This window comes from Drosophila arizonae, chromosome X (assembly GCF_054131065.1).
Source record: "Drosophila arizonae isolate 15081-1271.41 chromosome X, UAZ_ARI_1.0, whole genome shotgun sequence".
NCBI classification, from domain to species: Eukaryota; Metazoa; Arthropoda; class Insecta; order Diptera; family Drosophilidae; genus Drosophila; species Drosophila arizonae.
This window is the reverse complement of record NC_142927.1, coordinates 25,767,045-25,783,481: the sequence shown is the minus strand read 5'-3', so window position 1 is coordinate 25,783,481 and position 16,437 is coordinate 25,767,045. Positions and strand designations below refer to the sequence as shown.

Sequence of the window (16,437 nt, the reverse complement as noted above, 5' to 3'; positions counted from 1 at the left end):
AGGATATATGTATGTACATATTTACATCTATGTATGTACATATATATGAATGTGTGTATGTATTTCTCTTGCTAACACTTTCAAAATTCAAATACTGCATAAATTAATTAGACTTTACGTCAACAATAAGTTTTCTTGTAAGTCGAACAATTATTTATATTAATATACTTGTTATTTTTGAGTCATATTAAACTTGTGTTTTATTATATTATTTATATTGATATTCACACATTTTAAGTCAAAACCAGAAATAACTAAGCCGAAGATGATCAATGCGCACATTTGAATACAAATATTAAATATCGATATGGCGCTATCGCATGGATCGTGCTGTTTTTATCGATTTATTTTTATCTTTTTTTTAAATATCGTATTTGAGTAATCGATTGAGTGCACACATCGATTAAACTGCCATCGCTAGAATGAGCACAGGCACATATTCATTGAAATAGCAATAACAAGAACGGGCTCACAGCCGTTTTCGCCGTCCGTCTCCGTGTCCGTGACGCAAAATTATTAGTTTTATGCTACTCTCCGCTCCCACACAAGAAGCAGCAGCAGAGTGCGTAGCATATTCAGTATGAGTGTTTTACCGTTTGTGCGCGGCGTTGATTTTACTAAAAATGATTTCAGCGTAAGTATTGTGTGTGTTGTTGTTGTTGTTGCTGTGAAGCTAAATGCGGAATGTAAATGCAAATGCTAAATTAAGTGCTGATCGCTAGCTGCTAGCTGATGACTGTTTCACCTGCGCAAGCGGGTCAGCGCCAGTCCTAGATTAATAGTTCAGTCATTGCTCCAAAATAAGAAAGAGAAAAAAAATTATTACCATTCACGGCGAATTTGTCATCGGACAGCGCACAGCGCACAGCTGCTGCAGCTGCTGACGTTGACGTCGACGCCGACGTCGCCGCTGAAGCTGACGGCGACGGCAACGCCAACGTTCACTGCACAATTTGGTTTTTGTTGACATTGACAGTTAGTTACCCTTACCCTTATTGACTGTTATTACATTACACCTTGCAGAAAACATTCCCCAGCTCCATGCGGCAAATGTCGCGCGTCCAGTGGCTGACACTGGACCACACACACTTACAGCAAATACCCGAGGAGCTGGGCCACTTACAGAAACTCGAGCACCTCTCACTCAACCACAATAAGCTGGAGAAGCTCTTCGGCGAGCTGACGGAGCTGCCATGCCTGCGGTCGCTAGATCTGCGCCACAATCATCTAAAGAACAGCGGCATACCGCCGGAGCTGTTCCAATTGGAGGAGCTGACCACATTGGATCTATCGCACAATCGCCTCAAGGAGGTGCCCGAGGGCCTGGAGCGCGCCAAGAACTTGATTGTGCTCAACCTGAGCGCCAATCAAATCGAGAGCATACCCCCAGCGCTGTTCATCCACCTGACGGATTTGCTCTTCCTCGACCTATCGCACAATCGCCTGGAGACGCTGCCGCCGCAGACGCGCCGGCTGATCAATCTGAAAACGCTGGACTTGTCCCACAATCCGCTAGAGCTGTTTCAGCTGCGCCAACTGCCCTCGCTCCAGAGCCTCGAGGTGCTCAACATGAGCAACACGCAACGGACGCTGCTCAACTTTCCCACCAGCATCGACAGTCTGGCCAATCTGGTCGAGCTGGATATATCGCACAATGCACTGCCCAAGCTGCCCGACTGCGTCTACAATGTGGCCACGCTGGTGCGGCTCAATCTCAGCGACAACGAGATCACAGAGCTCAGCTCCAGCCTGGACCAGTGGCAGCGGCTCGAGTCACTGAATCTGTCCCGCAACCAGCTGACCGTCCTGCCCGCCGCCCTCTGCAAGCTGTCGCGGCTGCGTCGCCTGTTCGTCAACGACAACAAGCTCAACTTCGAGGGCATCCCGTCGGGCATCGGCAAGCTGAGCGCCCTCGAATACTTCTCGGCGGCCAACAACCTGCTCGAGATGGTGCCCGAGGGTCTGTGCCGCTGCGGTGCTCTCAAGCAGCTCAACCTGAGCAGCAATCGGCTGATCACGCTGCCCGATGCCATTCACCTGCTGGAGGGCCTCGATCAGCTGGACTTGCGCGACAATCCGGAGCTGGTGATGCCACCCAAACCCAGTGAGGCCAGCAACGCGACCAGCCTGGAGTTCTACAACATTGACTTCTCGCTGCAGACGCAGCTGCGTCTGGCCGGTGCCGCAGTGCCGGCCTCCATACCGGCGGCGCCGACGCCGAAGGATGCGACGGCGCGGAAGATACGGCTGCGTCGAGGGCCGCGCGTCGATAGCGGTCAGGATGGGGGCCAGGATGCGGCCAAGGTGCTCAAGGGCATGAAGGATGTGGCCAAGGATAAGGATAAGGACGACAGTGATATGATGGCCAGCGAGTCGCTGAAGCCCAAGCGCTGGGACGAGTCGCTGGAGAAGCCCCAGCTGGACTACTCCAAATTCTTTGAGAAGGAGGACGGCCAGCAGCCGGGCCTGACCATCTGGGAGATCGAGAACTTTCTGCCCAACAAAATCGACGAAGTGGTGCACGGCAAATTCTACGAGGGCGACTGCTACATCGTGCTCAAGACCAAGTACGATGAGCTGCACACGCTCAACTGGGAGATCTACTTCTGGATCGGCAACGAGGCGACGCTGGACAAGCGCGCCTGCGCCGCCATCCATGCGGTCAACTTGCGCAACTATCTGGGCGCGCGGTGTCGCACGATACGCGAGGAGCAGGGCGACGAGTCCGATGAGTTCCTGGCGCTGTTCGACACGGAGGTGATCTACATTGAGGGCGGACGCACTGCGACCGGCTTCTACACCATCGAGGAGATGATCCACATAACGCGGCTGTATCTGGTGCATGCGTATGGGGCCAGCATACACCTGGAGCCGATGGCCGTGGCGGCGCAGTCGCTGGACCCGCGGCACGCCTTCCTCCTGGACGTGGGCACACGCATACATATCTGGCTGGGCAAGCGCTCCAAGAACACGCTCAACTCCAAGGCTCGCCTCATGGCCGAGAAGATCAACAAGACGGAGCGGAAGAACAAGTGCGAGATCGTGGTGGACATGCAGGGCGCGGAGAGTCCAGAGTTCTGGGAGGCGCTCGATGTGCCGCCCGAGGAGGTGGCCAAGCTGCCGCCGCCCAAGGAGCACATCGCCGAGGACTATACGCCAGTGCAGCCGCGCCTCTACCAGGTGCAGCTGGGCATGGGCTACCTGGAGCTGCCGCAGGTGGAGCTGCCCGAACAGAAGCTCAGCCATACGCTGCTCAACAGCAAGCACGTCTACATCCTCGACTGCTACACGGACCTCTTCGTCTGGTTTGGCAAGAAGTCCACTCGGCTGGTGCGCGCCGCCGCCGTCAAGCTGAGCCGGGAGCTGTTCAATATGCTGGAGCGGCCGGACTGTGCGCTGGTCATGCGCGTCCCGGAGGGCAACGAGATGCAAATCTTCCGCACCAAATTCCCCGGCTGGGACGAGGTGATGGCTGTTGATTTCACGCGCACCGCCAAGTCGGTGGCCAAGACGGGCGCCAACCTGACGCAGTGGGCGCGCCAGCAGGAGACGCGCACGGATCTGGCGGCGCTGTTCATGCCGCGACAGAGCGCCATGCCGCTGGCCGAGGCTGAGCAGCTGGAGGAGGAGTGGAACTACGATCTCGAGATGATGGAGGCCTTCGTGCTCGAGAACAAGAAGTTCGTCCGGCTGCCCGAGGAGGAGCTCGGCCATTTCTATACGGGCGAGTGCTATGTCTTTCTGTGCCGCTACTGCATACCTGTGGACGACGTCGATGCGGGCGAGGGCGGCGCCGAGGCCAACGGGGACGACAGCAAGTCGGCGCCGCCGGAGGACGAGATCGAGTGCGTCGTCTACTTCTGGCAGGGACGCAACGCCGGCAACATGGGCTGGCTGACCTTCACGTTCACCCTGCAGAAGAAGTTCAAGGCGATGTTCGGCGAGGAGCTGGAGGTGATGCGCATCTTCCAGCAGCAGGAGAACCTCAAGTTCATGTCGCACTTCAAGCGCAAGTTCATCATCCACACGGGCAAGCGCAAGGACAAGGCGCTCACGCCCGACGGCAAGCCAGCCGTTGAGTTCTTCCACTTGCGTTCCAATGGCGGTGCTCTGACCACACGACTCATACAAATCCAGCCGGATGCAGTGCACCTCAACTCGGCATTCTGGTTAGTAGATAGATAGCCTAAGACCATAATGAGTATTCCAATTCGAGAGGCTCTCAATGATCTGATCCCTACCTCCCTCTCTCCCTTCCCTCAGCTATATTCTACATGTGCCATTCGAAACGGAGGACGCGTCCCAGTCGGGCATCGTGTACGTTTGGCTGGGCAGCAAGGCGTGCCCCGAGGAGACAAAGCTGGTGCAGGAAATTGCCGAGCAGATGTTCAACAGTCCCTGGGTGAGCCTGCAGGTGAGTTGTCCATCAATGCTGATCATTCGTGATCCTGACTCCGCAATGCATTCACAGATACTCAACGAGGGCGACGAGCCGGAGAACTTCTTCTGGGTGGCGCTCGGCGGCCGGAAGCCGTACGACACGAATGCGGACTACATGAACTATACGCGCCTGTTCCGGTGCTCCAACGAGCGCGGCTACTACACGGTGGCCGAGAAGTGCGCGGACTTCTGCCAGGACGATCTGGCCGACGACGATATTATGATACTCGACAATGGGGAGCATGTCTTCCTCTGGATGGGGCCGCGCTGCAGCGAGGTCGAGGTGAAGCTGGCCTATAAATCGGCCCAGGTCTACATACAGCACATGCGCATCAAGCAGCCGGAACGGCCGCGCAAGCTGTTCCTCACCATGAAGAACAAGGAGTCAAGACGCTTCACGAAGTGCTTCCACGGCTGGAGCGCTTTCAAGGTGTACATTTAAGGGATGCGGACGTGCGGTGCCGTGACAGAGCAGCCGCCGGACATGACAATTTTCGACTGCAATATACACACACAAACACACACACACACCCACACACAGATACCCACACATGCATACACGACAAATAATCGCCAGCAAATGTTTGTACTTTTATAATGTATTTAATTGTTTATTATTATTTTTTATTTAGAGCCGTTGTTTATTTTATTTTAATTTTTTTTTATATATATTTCGCCGCCCAATTAATTAATTAACTTACCACTCGCCCCTGTCTACGCAAAGTATTCTTTTTATCTTGAGATATGTTTACATAGCTTTTGTATGTACTACTTATACATATACATATATATATTATACATATTTATATGCTGAGCCGGCGAACTTTTTGTGCTAGTCTTTGAAGGTGTTATCCTCAGAAATCGAAGTGTTAACGAAACGAAATCCAAACAATTGCTAATTTGCACAATGTCTTGCTGCCTGCAAAAATTCGCCAACTAATTGTACAAAATCATATTTATTGCAATTAACCAATTATACAAAAATGAAAGTGAATAAAAATGCCAATTGAAAAATTAACTAAACAATTCTCGCATTCATTTTGAGTCGCGCGCAATGCATTCCACAGCTGGCGGTGCCAGATCAATCAAGTCACGCATTTCATCTGACGAGATAGCATCCAAAGTGTGTAAATAATTGAATTGTCTGCAGTCGATAGATACATATGCACTCAGTTCACAATTTTAGCAATTATTTAGTAGAAAATTCCAGAACATATTCAATTTATATGGGAGTCTACTCAAGCATAATATGGTCTGTTGTGGAACAAGTTCAGGTTATAAATTGCTGCTGTGAATTATCAGAACTAGAAATTTCTCAGAATTTAGGTCTTGTTACATTTGGTTGGTTTTGCATTTGATTTACCAACCGCCATTAGCATTTGTATTATCGCGCTTATTCCGATACAAATCAGCGCATATCGATACATCGATGGATGATTTTACATCACTGCACAACGGCGTCGCTGTCATTTTGCAACAGAGTCGGAATCCGCGTTTATTCGTTTTGCCTCTCAATTTTTGTAAAAGAAAATTGTTGCTGCTGCGGTAAGTGAATTACAGATTTGCATCCATAGGCAGAATGTATCGGGTTTAAACTAGCTGGGGAATCATTTCATTTGTTGCTGCACTATTTTGTGTGCTTGTTATTTAATTTTTTTCTTTTGCGTGTGGTTTTCGCGCTTCGTTCGTTTTTGTGCCAAAAGTTGAGGCGGCTCGAGCAAAAGTGTGGATGTGCTTGTGTCCGTGCTTGTGCTTGTGGTTGAGGACTCTGTCAAGTATCTAAGAAGCAACAATTGGATACATTCAACACACATACACGCACACAAACGCACACGCACACTCGCATACACACTCACTCAGAATGGATCTGTTCGACATGGTGCGCGCTGCACCACCACCACCCGCAGAAGGTGAGAAGAATGAAGCTGAGGTGGACTCGGATGCTAGCCCTAAAGTAAAAGCCTTCTCGCCATCGTCGTCGCCAATGCCAATGACGCCATTATTCAATTTAGGTACATATTGCATAGAAACCCACTGCGATGAAATTGAATACATATAAATTTCTTACAGAAGATTCGGACACTGAGACGATCCCACGTTCGCCGCTGGTAGAAGACGCCACAACGCCACCACCACTTATCATATCTCTCGACATAGGCTAGTTAGAACTAAAGTTCAATTATACTACAATTATTAAGAGTATTCTTTCCACAACAGACGACGAAAACACTGAAGACGGTGGGAGCAGAGCGAAAAATAAAACCAAATTACAGGCATCTAAACGTACATCACTCAAGAAGACCTATAAAGACTCTGACGAAGACTCCGACAAAACCGACGACTTTGACTCCGACGACTCCGAAGACGAAGTCAAGAAGAAGAACAATGTGAAAGGCATCGACAGTGACAATTACAGTGACAGTAGCAGTGGCATCAGTGACGACGAGGAGGATGAAAAGAAGAAGAAGAAGAATCTGAAGCAAAAGAATCAGAAGCAGAAGGAGGAGGACGAGGAAGAAGAAGAGGATCAGGAAGATCTACTGCAAATACAGCCGCGCAAAACAAAGGGTGAGCAAAAAATGTTTACAGATGCTACAGCGGCCTCAAAGAAGCAGACAGGCAAAAAAGCCAGCACTACTGGCGTCAGACGTTGCATGGTGCGCATTAAGCGCTTGACACAGTCGCAGATTGACTATCACACCAATGCCAAAGGTAAGGGCAAGGGCAAGGGCCAAACCAAAGCTAAGGCCAAAGCTAAGCCCAAAGCCACAGAAAAGAAAGGTAAAGGCAAAGACATCAAGCACAAGAAGCCTCGCAAGCGCCAAGCGAGCATTTCGGATTGCTCATCTGTGGAATCATCTCCATCGTCGGCCAAAAAGCCAAAGTCCAGCAAGGCCAAGGTGCACGTCAAGGTGCCCTTTCAGCAGAACGGCTCGACGCCGCGATCTTCGCTCAATACATCACGCGTGCACACACCGCCGCCAAGCCTGAAGAAATCACCCAAAAGACTCAAGCCATTGAAAGCTAGCAAAGCGATGATCAAAAAGTATGGATCGCGCTTCTTTAATTGCTATGTAAAGATGAAACGTTTGAAGGATCCGGACGTGAGCAGCACATCCAAGCGGGCTAAGCGCAAATCAAAATCGAACCTATCTGTCTCATTTAGTGAGGCCGTCGAAATACTGGGCAGCAAGCCGCGCAAGTCTTCGTCCATTGCCGGTGCGCTCAAGCAGACCACAAATCTGAATAGTTCGGTGCCAACGCGCTTGCAGCGAGTCGATGCCACTGGGAATGTGCTCGAGGACATCGAACTGAAGCCGGATACGGTATTGAAATCGTCGAATAGCTCCGGGGGCCAAAGGAAGCGCGGCCGTCAGCCCGCTTGCAATGGCGGGAAGCGTAACGGTAACAAACTGAAGCGTCAAGCTGTGCGTGTGCCAGTCACTGATTTGGCTAGCCTGCGCATCGATGACAGCCAAGATGAGGAGGAGCCGGTAGACAACGATGCTGGCGAGGAATATATTGGTAAGTTGGGGTCCTTGTTGGCGCAGTGCTTGATCAATTGGACTAAACGATTTATCCTGTTGCAGTGCCCAACGATATGCCCACTTGTAAAACATCGGGCGTGCATCGCTCTTACACCCCGACGCCGCAGAAGAGAGTGGCCGTGGTGACAACCACAGTTAGTGATGTGGAGGATGCGGATGAGTCGCAGCCACAGTGTAAAATGAAGAAGACGGCTGCATCGGAAAATAAGAATAAGAAAGAAGAGAAAGCTGAGTCAGAGGACGAGAAAAAGGAAGCGGATGAAACTAAAGATTCGGATGAAACAGATACGGAACTAGAAAAGGAACAGCCAAGCCCAGAGAAGCCACAGAAGGCGAAGCAGCCCGAGCAGAGCGATTCATCAAATAGCTCGCCTCTGCTGACAGTGCTAACGGATGATGTTACCACAGATGACATATTGGAGATTCAAGCATCTATGGAGGATGTGCGTGAGCTGCACACACCGCCATCTAGACAGGATACGCCGCTGCTGTCGCTGCCATCGTCAGCTACTAACAATCGTGACCAGCGCTCCGAGTCGCCGGAGTCAGAGAGCAGCTTCAAATCGGCCGATGATCTAGAGAGCAGCGTTGCCATCGAACAGACATCATCAGTGCAGTCAGCATCGCCAGGGCGCCAGGCCAATACATCCGACTCGTTTGTCGACGATCAGTCGACATCACGGGCTGGTACACCCAGCACGCGCGGTGAGAATCAGCAGTCGATGTACGCGCCGATTATCGATATGCCGAATCTAGATGATGACCTCGGTCCTATTATAGGTGCGTATTATGCATTTTCCTTCTAATTACATATTATTTAATTTTCGATTGATAATTTCTCCAATTGATTGGGCTTTAATCTTGTATTGGTCTTTCGTGTATTGTAGAGCCCAATTTTCAAATGGCCAACAGCCTCAATTCAAATTCTAGACTTACAATGGAGGATATTTTGACAGTGTTCGAGACTTAGACAAACCCAACGAGATGAACGCGTCGCGTAGTAGGTTAATGACAGCACACTATTTTCTGTCTCGCTCTAAATGCTTATCTGTACATATTTATGCGTGCACTTCGTTCGCGTGTGCAAATGTGTGTGTGTGTGTGTGTAGCGTGTATTTCCATCTTGCATGCGCATAGTTTGCCATCTCTGTTACTGCACGAAATGTTTCAGTTTTTCATTGCCTTCGCTGTTACTGTTGCCGTTGCTGTTATGTTTCTAGTTAACATAACTTCAATAACATTTCGCAATAGTGAGTGATTTTCACATGCCTGAAGAGGAATTCCATTTTATGATCTGCTCAAATCAAACTATTTTACAATTATTTTACACTTAATAGTAGCAGGAGGCGAGTTATGCTTCTATTTTGTAGATTTATAATTTTCTGTAGTATAGCTACATTAGAGTTTTCTTTAAAAATAGTTTCGTTATCTTTGGCCTAAATATATAACTATACTCTTATACCTGATATATTTATATAAACCAAAGTTTTCTCAATATACCGATTTGAGCATGTCAATAACTTTTGATATATAGTTTTATGTTTCTTGGATCAATAATCAAGGCAATCGTGATATACTATTTTCAATGGCTTTAATTTAATCAGCCTGAAGGAAAACAGATTTAAAGCTTTCATGCACTAGTTTTCATTGCATCGTTTAAAGTCTCGAACCCATATTCATTATAAATAAATATCATTTAAATTAGAGATTTTGCCTAAAATTTCATTTTAATTCTGCATTTTTATTCTAGACTTATTTAATTGCTAACGATAACTAATTGGTCTTTTTCTTTCTTTAGACAGATACAATTTGTGAAGCCTCCCAACTGTGGATGTTGTGAAATCTAAATGGATAAGTTGAAGCAATGAAGCAACCTGACAACTTCTTTTTATTTACTTGAGTTATAATTTTTTTGTTAGTCTCACGTCTGAAACAAGTGGAGGGCTAATTTGAATAACTATGAATATCCTTCGTTACCCGTTGGGTAATATACTCAAAACTTCAACAACTTTTATATATGTGCATCACATATACTATGGGTTTGCTTAACCACAAAAATAAGTATAATAAAATTGAATTTTTTTGTTTTTTTTTTTTTAACTTAATTTTATTGTTTTTTTTAATTTGTATAGAGCTATTTTAGAAATATATATATATATAGCTCTAGTCATACGAGCTCTTAGTTGACATACTCTATAATAATCTGAAATTAAAATTAACTTGAACACTAAGTTTTACATTTAAGTTTAGGCGACCTAAACTTTGTTATGTTAGCTAGTTAAGTGGATCAAGAGCAGACGTGCTTGAATTGCTCCATTGAAAATTTTTTTAAATATTTTTTTTTAAGTAGATGTAAAACAAATGGATGTATTATTTTAAATCAGAATAAAGTCTACGTGTAAAAGGCAAATGCAGTTGCTTTCGTTGTAATATTAATATATATCTATATTTGATATATGTATGTCTATAAATGTAAAAGATCTTAATCGTAGAATAGCTATCCAAATATTAGAGAAAATTATGAACATACATGATATATGAGGGTAGTCTAAGAAACAATATATATGTGTAAAAATATAAATATATACATTTATGTGCATGTATATGTACACAAATACATATGACTTAATTCTCAAATATTTTTAGACTAACCCAATGAATTGTTGGAGTCGTAGTTTGCTGTTGATTTCTTAGAACGTTCAGCATTAGCTATTAAGTATTTAAACAACAATTTAATTGGAATTTTAAATATTCAATATTAAAAGAAATATCAATTTCAATAAACGTTTTGTATTGTTTGCAACAATTTTTGCGGGTGGCTCAATTTACAGTTAACTAGGCCACTGTTACGCCTAACAGTGCGCCCATAAATATTTTGCCAACATTCTGTTAGACTCAAAATGGCACGGTTACGGCAAGCAGTGCTGTTAACCTGGCAAAGCTGTTGTGGCCGTTGCTCATACGCCTCGTTGGCCGTCGTCGAGTGCGGTTGGTTTTGATTCCCTTTGGCTGCTCGCTGTTCGTTGTTCGCTTCGGTTGCTGTCGCGACGTTTCAGTTGGCGCGTATTTGAATATTATTGCTGCCCAGTGCAATTAATTGAAATTAACTTGAAAACCAAAAATAAAAAGAAAGCAATAGAGAACAGAAATTGGGATTGACGGCAATGGTGCGAGGCAGTTTAAGTGGCGGGCGCTGGGCGCCGGCTAATTGATGGCAGGACCGCAGCCAGACAAATCAGACAGTGCTAATCGTGAATTTGAACAAGACGCAACTGCTAAGCGATGCCAGCCAAGGTACGCTCGCCAGTCGACTACGACTCGCAGGATGAGGCCAACGCTGAGCTGCTGGAGAAGCTTAAGCATTTGGATCGTCGCGCCGAGGCCGTCGAGAGCGGCAATGGCCTTTGCAGTCGCAGCTCCGCCTGCTGGCAATCGCTCAAATTGAAATCAGCTCTAAATCATATCGGACTGCTCGTCTCCCTGTCCATCTACTGTGGCGTGGGCGGATTGGTAAGCAACAATTACGACAACACATGAAACGCGCCTCGCAGACAGCCAGTCAGGCAGACAGGCGAGCAAACAAACAAGCAAAACAGCCAAACAAACAAATCATTTGCATATTTTGCAAAAAAAAAAAGAAGAAGATTAAAAAAAAAAAGTGAAATAATTTTAATGTAACAACAACAAGACATAAATATTTTTGTGCGTCGAGATCATGGCAAGATGGCGAGAGGGAGAGCGAGAGGGAGGTAGAGGGAGAGCGAGCGAGAGAGATTTACTGCATGAATAGCTGCCGAAAATCAGCTCATAATTAAGGCATTAAACTATTTCATATACATTATTTAAGTGCCTAGCGTTACTGCCACGCCCACACGTATACTGTAGCCGCCCACGCTCTGAAAACGCGCCCAATTGCCATGCAAATCGTATTCATCTCCAGACGCCAGTCTGGATGCGCTGCATCGTTGACCGCCGCCACAGCCACAGCCACAGCCACAGCCACATCCATGTGTGTATGTGTGTGTGTGTGTGTGTGTGTGTCAGTGTGTGTAGACATTTAGACAAGTTTAAATACTTGTTGTCTAAACATTTACATTTTCGCCAATGACGTCGCCATTGATTGGCCCGTAACATAGCCAAATATCCATTCATGACTGCATCGCCCGCAAGTGCAGCCACTCGCAGTGGCCTCACTAATTGTTAGCTTCCGCAGCGCACACTCTGGGCCCAGTTGACATATGGCCAATTGTCGTGCTCCTGTCACATTTCCCAATGCCCATCAATACTTAGGCCCGAGCCACAGTCCACAATAATACCGTTAGCCCCTGAGAGTGGGCTGGCCTGCTTGATTTCTTGTTTATGTTTTGCTCTTGGCAATTTGTTGCTTCCTCTCCTGCTCGATAATCCATTGCAGATATGTGGGCATATAGATACGCATCTATCAGACATATGTATATATGTATACTGTTATGTGTGCGTAGTGAGAGATATGTATCCAAGGCATAAATCTTACGTATATTCATTCAATTTCAATTTCAATTTTTCATTCAATTAATTGAATAACTAGCCGAACTTTTACTATAAATTCTAGATGGGATTGTTTATATAAAATATATAATACATATAATATTTTCATTGGGTATATAAATAACTACAGCTAATTTAGAACTACAGTTTAAACATTTTCACAGATTGAACTTTTAACAGATTTATACTGACTTTGAATTATAGATTTTTAGGGTTCATTTAACGTCTGAATTCGAACCCAATTTTGAAACTACTTGAACTCGGTAGCTTCATAATTTTGAAAATTTATATGAAATATATTTAATTTATTTAAATTATACTTAAATATATAGAAATTTCCGGCTTTAGGATTTTAATAATGGGAAGTTAGGATAAAATGTTTTTTTAAATTTATTTTTATATTTTTATATTTTTATTTATATATATATATTTTTTATGTAAGTATCAAGCAGAAGGAGGCCTGGCAGACCTCATAAATTATATATATTCTGAATCAGTGCGACGACCTGAACCTATCCGTGTGTCTGTCCGTGTATCAATCAGTCCGTCCATCCGTATGTATGAATTATTGTAATTCCCATCCGATTTATTCAAATTGAAGTTTCAAATTCAGTTTGAGGTTTCTTTAGCACTGAATTCCTAAGAAATTCAGACTCTACTTTCAGCTTGAGTTAATAAATTTAAAAAGAAATAGTTATTAATTGGGTTTTGGTACCTCTAGTTGGTTAGGATTTACGTCAGATTTGATTGTTTATTTGGCAATTTGTTGCTTCCTCTCCTGCTCGATAATCCATTGCAGATATGTGGGCATATAGATACGCATCTATCAGACATATGTATATATGTATACTGTTATGTGTGCGTAGTGAGAGATATGTATCCAAGGCATAAATCTTACGTATATTCATTCAATTTCAATTTCAATTTTTCATTCAATTAATTGAATAACTAGCCGAACTTTTACTATAAATTCTAGATGGGATTGTTTATATAAAATATATAATACATATAATATTTTCATTGGGTATATAAATAACTACAGCTAATTTAGAACTACAGTTTAAACATTTTCACAGATTGAACTTTTAACAGATTTATACTGACTTTGAATTATAGATTTTTAGGGTTCATTTAACGTCTGAATTCGAACCCAATTTTGAAACTACTTGAACTCGGTAGCTTCATAATTTTGAAAATTTATATGAAATATATTTAATTTATTTAAATTATACTTAAATATATAGAAATTTCCGGCTTTAGGATTTTAATAATGGGAAGTTAGGATAAAATGTTTTTTTAAATTTATTTTTATATTTTTATATTTTTATTTATATATATATATTTTTTATGTAAGTATCAAGCAGAAGGAGGCCTGGCAGACCTCATAAATTATATATATTCTGAATCAGTGCGACGACCTGAACCTATCCGTGTGTCTGTCCGTGTATCAATCAGTCCGTCCATCCGTATGTATGAATTATTGTAATTCCCATCCGATTTATTCAAATTGAAGTTTCAAATTCAGTTTGAGGTTTCTTTAGCACTGAATTCCTAAGAAATTCAGACTCTACTTTCAGCTTGAGTTAATAAATTTAAAAAGAAATAGTTATTAATTGGGTTTTGGTACCTCTAGTTGGTTAGGATTTACGTCAGATTTGATTGTTTATTTGACTGTTGCTTTTTTTTTTCGTTTCTTTCTTTTTGCTAACAAGAAATCATTGATCATTTGACTTTTCATTTGTTTGCAAATAGAGAGTACTTAACGCCTGATTCATGGCCAGACAATTAAACTGAAACTTTGGCCAGGTTTCAATTTGGCCAAGTGGCGAGCATAGACAATACCTCAGGGCCTCTTCTACATACATGTTGTCCGGTGAGCAATTGCGTGAATTAATCAAAGTACGCACACACAGACAGAGAGGAGGAGAGAGGGAGAAGGGGAGGGAGTGGGAGAGGCCGTCGCACCACCCACAGCATATGCTAGCCAATTACGCGCACTTTGATGCTAAATTGATCGTCAAATTGTTGAAAATTTCAATTGAAATTTGAATTTCAATATGAATTACGGTATTGTGAGCATTTGTTTTATGTTTAGCTGGCCTTTTTTCTCGCTCGAGCTATCCTCAATCGAGTCCATATAATGAACTGGCCGAGACAAGCCAAGAACCAAAAATAAAATGTGGCCTCATCATCAACAGCCAAAGGCGGCGGCAGCAACTGTTGCTGTTGCTGTTGTTGCTGTTGCTGTTGCTGTTGCTGCTGTTGCTGCTATTGCTGCTATTGTTGCTATTGTTGCTGTTGTTGCTGTTGCTGTTGCTGTTGCTGCTATTGTTGCTATTGCTGCTATTGTTGCTGTTGTTGCTGTTGCGTATATGTAGTATTTGGTAAACCATCGAGGCAAAAGCCATAAACGCTTCATTCACTGGGCTCCAGCTGTGCTGCTCGTTTGCTAACACTTGCAGCGTCCTGCTCCTTCACTTCTTCATCCTCACTCCTTTCTCTTCTTGTCCTTTGATGCATTCGCTTAAGGTTAATCCTGCAGCTGTGGCACTTTCTACGTTTGGTATAAATTTTTGCATTCACTCGTCGAATGCACCAAATGAAACGGAACTGAGTGTCACATAGAGATGCACACACACACACACACACACATCATCACATCATATAATATGACTGTAGTTGACATTGGTTTCGAATTTTCAACATTTGTGAAGTTGTGGAATTTTCAAAGAATCCAAGCTGGAAAAACTTTTTCTCCTGGTATATGAAATGAAATATCCTTTTACATACACAGACGTGGAGAACAGTAAAAGGTTTTTACTTATACATATGACATACATATTTTTAGATGTTGTATATACATATATACTATACACATGGCGATTATGGCAGACTCAGAGGTTGATTGAATAACTGATTGATTGATGGACTTGCATTGGTTGACGAATTGATTAACTGCTTATTGATGGACTGATTGATTGAGTCAATGATAGTTGAGTGGGATGCTGTATTGATTGATCGATAGCATCTTTGATGTTTGGGTTTGATTGACAGACTAAGTTATCCATTGATTGACTGAGTGATTAATCCAGCGATCAATCATTGACAGATGACTGATTAATAGAGTTTTTAAGATTTGAAATATGTTGGACTGACTGAGAGATTTGGCTGACTGAGTAATTGACTTAATGACTGATTGACGGAGACATATTTAGCAAAGGCCTGACTGACTGTCAGAACGACTGATTGACTGAGAGATCGCATTGCCTAGTGATTAATTGAGTGATTGCTTTACTCATTGACAAATTGACTGGCAATTGATTGACTGATTGATTACTTAGTGACTTCTTGACACTGACCCATCTAGCGAATGATTGACTGACATCTACTGACTAAACTGGAGGCCAAATGCAACACTTAATTTGTAACTAATTGTAGAACCAGATCTACCAATCTACTAGCTGATTTCCGACTGACTAACTGATTGTCTGATTGACTGACTAGTGATCATATTGTTTCTAGCTAACAACAGACTTTCTAATTAAATGATTGATTGATTGAGTAAACAACTCACTGGGCCAAATTCCGTCTGATTTCCTCACAAACTGACTGACTTATAGATTGACTGATTGACTTCCAGTTGATTGACTGATTGACTACCAATTGATTGACTGATTGATTAATAGATCCACCATATTGTTCTTAGCTATCAATAGACATACTAATTAAATGATTGATTCACTAAGCAATATATAGTTTGACTTTCTTAACAACTGATTGATTAACTGACTGATTGATGACTGTTTGATGTGCTCACTAAGAAAGTTATTTGGTGATGAATTGAATTGCCCAATTGCTTGATTGATTGAGTGCTTAAATGATTGACTGAGTGAGTTACTTGGTGGCTGATTGATTAGTTGAT

General features: G+C 43.7%; 3 protein-coding genes across 7 annotated transcripts in view; all 3 read left to right on the top strand.

Annotated features, from left to right (window-relative positions):
• The first annotated feature begins 493 nt into the window (after positions 1 to 493).
• fliI (FLII actin remodeling protein) lies at positions 494 to 5,466 on the top strand. The gene is made up of 4 exons (XM_018016341.2): positions 494 to 634; positions 1,024 to 4,169; positions 4,264 to 4,414; positions 4,472 to 5,466. Exons 1-4 carry the CDS (start codon positions 581 to 583, stop codon positions 4,880 to 4,882), a joined length of 3,762 nt encoding a protein of 1,253 aa, XP_017871830.1. The 5' UTR covers positions 494 to 580; the 3' UTR covers positions 4,883 to 5,466.
• A 375-nt stretch (positions 5,467 to 5,841) lies between these two features.
• On the top strand, positions 5,842 to 10,609 carry HP5 (Heterochromatin protein 5). Of its 4 annotated transcripts, none has more exons than XM_089475697.1 (7): positions 5,842 to 5,985; positions 6,144 to 6,452; positions 6,514 to 6,597; positions 6,658 to 7,965; positions 8,031 to 8,768; positions 8,876 to 8,992; positions 9,787 to 10,609. In XM_089475697.1, the coding sequence occupies exons 2-6, from the start codon at positions 6,302 to 6,304 to the stop codon at positions 8,956 to 8,958; spliced, it is 2,364 nt and encodes a 787-aa protein (XP_089331823.1). In that variant the 5' UTR covers positions 5,842 to 5,985; positions 6,144 to 6,301; the 3' UTR covers positions 8,959 to 8,992; positions 9,787 to 10,609. The 4 variants fall into 4 exon arrangements, with proteins under 4 accessions (XP_089331823.1, XP_089331822.1, XP_089331821.1 ...); XM_089475696.1 differs by having other exon boundaries at positions 6,511 to 6,597; positions 8,876 to 8,988; XM_089475695.1 differs by having other exon boundaries at positions 6,511 to 6,597.
• A 333-nt stretch (positions 10,610 to 10,942) lies between these two features.
• The window catches only part of LOC108618329 (TWiK family of potassium channels protein 7), a 38,060-nt gene continuing 32,565 nt past the window's right edge, over positions 10,943 to 16,437 (top strand). For both annotated transcript variants that reach the window (XM_089472935.1, XM_089472934.1), the window contains exon 1: positions 10,943 to 11,498. In XM_089472935.1, the coding sequence (XP_089329061.1) occupies positions 11,271 to 11,498 (228 nt within the window). In that variant the 5' untranslated portion in view covers positions 10,943 to 11,270. The remainder of the gene's footprint in view (positions 11,499 to 16,437) is intronic.

Coding starts and splice junctions, on each gene's coding strand:
- fliI (XM_018016341.2), top strand. CDS start 581: ATGAGTGTTTTACCGTTTGTGCGCGGCGTTGATTTTACTAAAAATGAT. Junction 4,170..4,263: donor CACCTCAACTCGGCATTCTG/GTTAGTAGATAG, acceptor CCCTTCCCTCAG/CTATATTCTACATGTGCCAT. Junction 4,415..4,471: donor GTCCCTGGGTGAGCCTGCAG/GTGAGTTGTCCA, acceptor ATGCATTCACAG/ATACTCAACGAGGGCGACGA.
- HP5 (XM_089475696.1), top strand. CDS start 6,302: ATGGATCTGTTCGACATGGTGCGCGCTGCACCACCACCACCCGCAGAA. Junction 6,598..6,657: donor TATCATATCTCTCGACATAG/GCTAGTTAGAAC, acceptor TTTCCACAACAG/ACGACGAAAACACTGAAGAC. Junction 7,966..8,030: donor TGCTGGCGAGGAATATATTG/GTAAGTTGGGGT, acceptor ATCCTGTTGCAG/TGCCCAACGATATGCCCACT.